At 41.5% G+C, this 6750-nt stretch overlaps 1 protein-coding gene across 1 annotated transcript in view; it reads right to left on the minus strand.

Moving 5' to 3' along the window:
• Positions 1-5008: 5008 nt before the first annotated feature.
• Positions 5009-6750, minus strand: part of LOC111409691 (uncharacterized protein K02A2.6-like) — a 2123-nt gene continuing 381 nt past the window's right edge. Inside the window, exons 2-3 of the mRNA XM_023039705.1 lie at positions 6026-6689; positions 5009-5050 (exon numbers count right to left, since the gene is read on the minus strand). Of these exons, the coding sequence (XP_022895473.1) occupies positions 5009-5050; positions 6026-6689 (706 nt within the window). The remainder of the gene's footprint in view (positions 5051-6025; positions 6690-6750) is intronic.

Genomic DNA, 6750 nt, shown 5'->3' on the forward strand with positions numbered 1-6750 from the left:
AAAAAAAAAGTTGAAAATCATTGTGCTACATTCCTATTAAATCAAATCAATATCCAAAATATCTCTGTAACTGTTCATATGAAGAGCATATACTATATCTAATTTTACCAAAAAATAAATAAATAAATAAAAATTAAAAATAAAAATACTATGCTTGGACAGCGCTTATACATGTTTAATTTAATACAGTAATTGTATAAATATTAGCCCCTATTTGACCCCCATTAAATTACATTTCATTTTTCTTCTTCTCTCTCTCTAGAAATCGATAACGAAATCTCAGATCTCTTAACCAGTTACTCTTTCAGCCCTTGTTTTTCCTGGTTTCAGCTTTTTTAACCAGGTACTCTTCCAGCCTTTTTGTTATCCAAAAGACACAAATACGCACACATGTATGTATGTATATGTGTATGTATATATCAATATACCTACAAGTGTATGCATATGTATATATCAACGCATGCGCGCACACTCTTGACATTCTGTTTTTTGCATCCAGCATTTTCTTCTCAAGTCAATCGAGTCTTTAAACTCTCTTTTTTGTGAAGTGTGTACCGTTCTGTGTATATATATGCATTTATCTGCTTATATTTATGATTTAATCGGTTTAACAAGCTGTGAATTGCTTGAGGAATGTAATTTGTTAGATCACATACTTTTCGATAGTTTTTTTTCCCCTTTTTTTTTTCATTTTTCTAGAATTCGATTTGTTTAAATTTTAAATGTTGTTTGCTTTCTGGAGTGGCCATTGTATCAACCCAGAATCGTTGGGTTGTAATAATTATCTTTGGGAGCCGCTATTTACGTCCACACAAGTTTTATATATATATATATATATATAGTGGACACCGGTACTTAGCTTATGTTAAGTACCGGCAACATGGCACACAATTTAATTGGTAAATCATTAAATTCATGGATCTACCATTAATATATTCACCGATCAATTGATATATCATGTCATCAAGAACCGATGCCCATTAGATCATTTCCACACACACACACACCACACACACATATATATCCTATTAAAATTCTAAATTTTTATTTAAAAAAATATTATTCTCATTCACATCAATTACAATATCGTTCTTATTAAATTGATTCATTTAAACAATATACATCCGCACCATTTTTATATATCTATCCCATTATAATTTCAATCCTTTTATTTTTCTGTCTACACAATTTTTATATATCTATACGTCTATAGCATTTTCTATATATCTAGTGGATGAAAGTATAGTCGATGGTTTCCCAGCAAATGATTTTTAGAGTTGAGTAAGGCCAATAAGAGAGTATTAACTTTCAGTATATGCCAACTAAGATTCATATAATGATATCCAGTTCAAAATCATGGACAATCAGGAAAAAAAAATATATCCACCTGGCTGGGGTCCAAGCTCCATGACATGCAATTTGGATGCAATTTGTCCTGCATTATGGCTCCTTTTGGTAGTCATTTTTTTCAAAATGCATTTTTCTCTTTTTTCTTTTCAACCACACATTTTTTATTAAAATAATATTACACGTAAATCAAAAAAATTTCCTTATTTCTCAACCACACATTTCACATCAATTTACTATTTAAAAATGAATTTTTACATAAAAATGCTTATCAAACGCTCTCTATATATTTTTGTGGCAAAAGAAATAAGTAAAGAATATTTATCATTTCCAAGAACCTGCAAATTCCTTGACAGGATGTGCGTGGTTGAGGAAATTCATGATTTTAAAAATGTCCCGATTGGAAACAGGTAAAATTCGTAACTACGCGATTTCAAGGAATAGCGGCCACTTGATGGAAACAATTCGGGGTTTATAATGGCTCAGCTCGAGAGAAGCAGATTAATTTGGAAAAAGAAGTGTCTCGAAAGATATATCAGATTGATTGTATAGATATATTAGTGGATGAATTTAGTGTGATTTATTTTTAATTAATTTTATATTATGTCTATGATGCTACCAAAAATCGTACCTGCAGATTTCCCGAACTTGATGATTGATAAGGAGCACAAACGTGATCTTCCGATACCTGAAACAAAGGAACGAGGTGTGTTCTCGTCGCTCCTCCGATGCTTAAGTCAGAAAGGGGAAATATATGCGTGAGGCTATGTGCTGAAGAACAATGAGAAAACGTACTTGAATAATGGTTCAAGGTTCTATATTTATAGTAGTAAGTGACATTCTCCTAATTGGACTCAACTAGCTGGATGTCCTCATCTGTTGGAGTCCTGAATGGTTAAGGAGTTGGTTGGATTCCAGAATTATACGTGAGATAGGATTTTTGTGGGAGTTAAGATTCCTAATTGCGTAGGAATTCTAAAGGGTTAACAATCTTCAGTAGTGAGGGGGAGCACATTCCCGAGGACAATGCCGAGGACATATGTTTGCAATATGCGAAGCAGCATAGAGATGTGGTCGGGCCTAGTGTCTCGAGGATGAACATGCTCGAGGACACCGTAGATGGATTTACAACTTTATCAAAATTAGTCCTCGAGATATACTGATCGGGGATATTGGAAAATGGCACCATCATAGGCCCCCGTGCATATATGCTCGAAGATATGCTCGAGGATATGATGCAAAGAGACCGAAAATAAAAGCTCGAGTTATAGCTCGCGGATTTCTGAACACCTGTGCTTGATCGAAAGGCTAACTTGTACTGACGTTAGCCCTAGAATAGGAAAGGGCGGTAAAAACTGGTAGGGTTAGATGTAGGACACGTGTCCAGATCCAACGGTCGGGGTAGTGACCTTTGGGCTTCCTGCTCCTGTTGCCTATAAATTCCCCCCCCCCTCATTTCATTTTTCACTTTTAACTCTCAGTAAACTTCTCTCGCTAATCGTCGGGATCGTACTTTGAGTTTTTAGACGTCGACTTTAAGGTAAGACCTCGAGTTTTTAAGTTATTCTTTAGGCATTTTTTACGTAGGTCAGGATGTCTAGTAGTAGCAGTAGCGACACTTCATCCTCATCATCCTCGAGGAGTACTCCCGAGGATATAGGATGCTCCATCATACCTATGGCTATCCCAATTAATGCCGAACCTCGGGCACAAAGTATCCCGACCCCTTTTAGGTATCCCGAGGTCCCCTGTAAATTTAAAGAACATCTAGCAATATCGACGGCTAGGGAGCATGGGCTCATGCCCAAATGCGACATTAGGACGCCAGCGGTAGAGGATAGGATGGCCTTTGCTCGGGATGGAGAGTTCGTGATTTTTAGGGACTCACTAAAGGGGGGATTTCGATGGCCTCTGCATCCCTTTTTTGTGGCCTTATTGGTCGAGCATAATATGAGCCCTGGACAGCTCGTGCCAAATGGGTGGAGGATGCTTACCTATTTCTTTATAGCCTGTAGATACCTAGGAATTAACCCATACGTCGATCTCTGTAGGATGGTGTTCGACCTAAAACAGCTTCCTCGATATACTTGTTTTGCTTACCTCTCGTCCCGAGGAGGATTTAGATTACCGAGGATGCCCAGTTCTTTGAAGGGTTGGAAAGAGAAGTGGTTTTATGTCGTACCTCATGATAGCGACCTTCCTTTTAGTCCTAGGTGGGTTTTGCCCAACACTCCCCGATTTTGTGAAGGCCGGGCCTATTTTGAATCTTTAGAGAGGTATCGGGTAATGTTAGAGAACCTCGAGCCTCTTGTATATGATATAGATGACATCCTCGGGGATGACGTTCTCGATCTCGCGGATGTTAAAGGCACTGAGGGTAGGACCTTTTTGCCTTCCTCTTTACTGATCTGTCCTTGAACTTATAATTGTGCTCGTTCCAATGACTTGTTCTTTTTTGCAGAGATAACTTTTGATCCTTCAGCCCTCAGACAGGTCGTGACCAAGAAGTCAAAGGCCCCTCAAACCCGAGCTCCAGGGTAGAAGAGAGGGAAGAAGAGAGCTCGGGACCCAGGCCCCGAGAATATCAGAAGTGGGCCTGGGGAAACTTCTGCCCGGGGACGTACCCCGACCACACAGGCCACTGAGACTCCTACTGGTCCACCTCGATCACATCCTCGGCCAAGGAGTACTCCCGAGGTTGTTGACCTCGATGATGAGGTTAGGCCAATGCCCTCTTTCCAGAATCAGGAGCCTGACTGGTGTCCTCTGGTGTCAAGCATCGTGGACAAATATAGGAAGGACCTCGGTTTCGATGAGGGCATGAAGGCTCTGGAATCCCTTACTCTGAAGGTAAGCTCGTCCAATTTACTTTGTTTAAATACAAGATTTAAAAAGGTTTAAACGTTGTGATTACTTAAGCTCGGGTTTATATGGTGTAGGCTTTGAGCATTGCCCGAGGCCTTTCTCTGAAGGGGAAAGATGAGGCCAAAGAGACCACCGAACTCGAGGACTCTTCTCGAGCATAGGAGAAGAGGATAGCCGACTTGGAGGCTGAACGCTTTCTTCTTCAGAAAGAGCTCGAGGACTCGAAAAATGTCGCCCAGAGAGCTCGAGAAGAGGCTGGAACTGCTAAGGGCGAGGCTGAAGGTTTTAAGCTCGAGATCGAGCGTTTGAAGGTTGATTTCGAGACTCGCCTGGCTGAAGCTCGAGGGATGGCGATCGAGGACTTTAAAATGTTCGAGGAGTTTAACGGCCTTAAGGGAGAATATGCCATGGGCTCGTACTTCCATGCCTTCAAAGAAGCTCGGGCATTTTTGAGATCGAAGCCCGACGCAAACCCCGAGGATCTAAAGAACATCCCCGAGATTGCTGATACCCTCGAGCTATCAGAGTCCGAGGAAACCGTCGAGGACCAAGAGGTCGACGTTGACAGCAAGGACGCCGTGGAGGAGCAGGGAAGCACAGCATCGGGAGAAAGGGCCGAGGACTTAGATTAGTTTTTGTTTTTTTTTTAGGACTTAGATTAGTTTTTTTTTTTTTTTTTTTTTGTATGATGATAGCCCTTCCATTTTGTAATTTGAACATGTATTTTACTCGATCAACTATTTTCCTTCTGCTGTGTATTAGTATCTCGATCATTCAAATAGCCGACGTAAGATGGTTAAATAACTCGACGCCTAGAGTAGTGAAACACCTCGAGGACCTAATTTGTGAAAATATTTAGTACACAAAATTCATCCCGAGGACTCAAACTGTAAAATCATTTGGGAACATCATTGTTGAACCCGAGCACTAAACAAGTTACCACGAGGACTAAATAATAAAATTATCTTGGAACATCCAAGTGTGAACCCCCGAGCACGTAGACAAGTTACCTCGAGGACTAAAGAAGATTAATTATTTTCGACGACAAATTAATCATCTCGACGATTGAGAATAACTCAATTTTTAAACAAGTGATAATGCCCAGGACAGTGTAGTTTTCTACACACTTAACACTCGAGGATTAAGTTCAAGGGATGGTAGTCCCCGAGGAGTACGAATAAATGTGACCGACCTCTGTACACGAATTTATCCCGAGCTCTCATTTCCAGCCTTGGACGAAATTACAAGGATACATGGTCGGGATATATGTCCTCGGTATTTGTACTTGCACTATTTTGATGTGCTGATTATGAGCTCCAAGATTTTGGTGCTTGCGCGAGGCAATGCTTTTGACGGCTTGCTCGAGGGCAAGGCTTACATTGGTTTGCTCGAGGGCAAGGCTTACACTGGCTTGTCAAGGACAAGGCTTAAGGGGGCTTGCTCGAGGGCAAGGCTTACGGGGGCTTGCTCGAGGGCAAAGCTTACATTGGCTTGTCAAGGACAAGGCTTACACTGGCTTGTCAAGGACAAGGCGTACATGCTTGCTGGAGGCAAAGCAAACTATCGGGTTGTTATACCCGGGGTTTGGATTTGTTAATTGTTTGGACTGGACTTAGATTTATAATGTATCCAAGCTGCCTACGTACCCAAACGGGATGAAGCCGAACGTAGTTCATTACAAAAGAAAATGGAAAACATGTATGGGCACGCAGGCCCGCTAAATTAGAAATAAAATGCAAGGACACGCAGGCCCGAAGAACCAAAAATAACATGCAGAAAAAGAAAATCTCCTAAACGGCGTCGGGAATGTTACTTGTAATATATTTTTAGATTGTCGGCATTCCAGGGCCTCGGAAGAGGTCTGCCCGAAGTGTCTCTTAGGCTGTATGCTCCTTTGCGAACCTGTCGTATGACCTCGTAGGGCCCTTCCCAGATGGGCCCGAGCTTTCCTGGGGTGGCCTGCCGCTTCGGCCCTCCTCAAGACCAAATCGCCAGCTCTGAACCTCCGAGCCTTAACTTTGCTATTAAAATGTTTTGCTGTCTTAGTTTGGTAAGAGGCCACTTTTATAGCGGCTTGCTCCCGTACTTCTTCCAAGAGATCAAGATGTTCAATTGTATGCTCCGAGGTTTCTGGCACGAGCCTCCTATGGCTTGGCAGTCTAATTTCCACTGGGACCATTACTTCAAAGCCATAGGCTAACATAAAAGGGGTTTCTCCTGTGGTTGTCCTATGAGTTGTTCTATACGTCCAAAGTATAGAAGGAAGCTCGTCGGACCAAGAACCCCTAGCATCGCTTATTCTTGTTCGGAGGTCTTGTAATATGATTCGATTTGTTACCTCGGCCAAACCGTTGCTCTGAGGATGCGAAACTGATGTCAGACGGTGATCAATCCCAAGGTTTGAGCAAAAGTTTATAAACTGTTGGTTGTCAAATTGTCTGCCATTGTCGGTGATGAGGACCTTTGGTATCCCAAACCTGCAAATGATAGACCTCCAAGTGAAGGCTCTTAGCTTGGGCTCCGATATTGTGGCGAGAG

The sequence above is a fragment of the Olea europaea genome, chromosome 14 (genome assembly GCF_002742605.1).
Source record: "Olea europaea var. sylvestris chromosome 14, O_europaea_v1, whole genome shotgun sequence".
Classification (NCBI taxonomy): Eukaryota; Viridiplantae; Streptophyta; class Magnoliopsida; order Lamiales; family Oleaceae; genus Olea; species Olea europaea.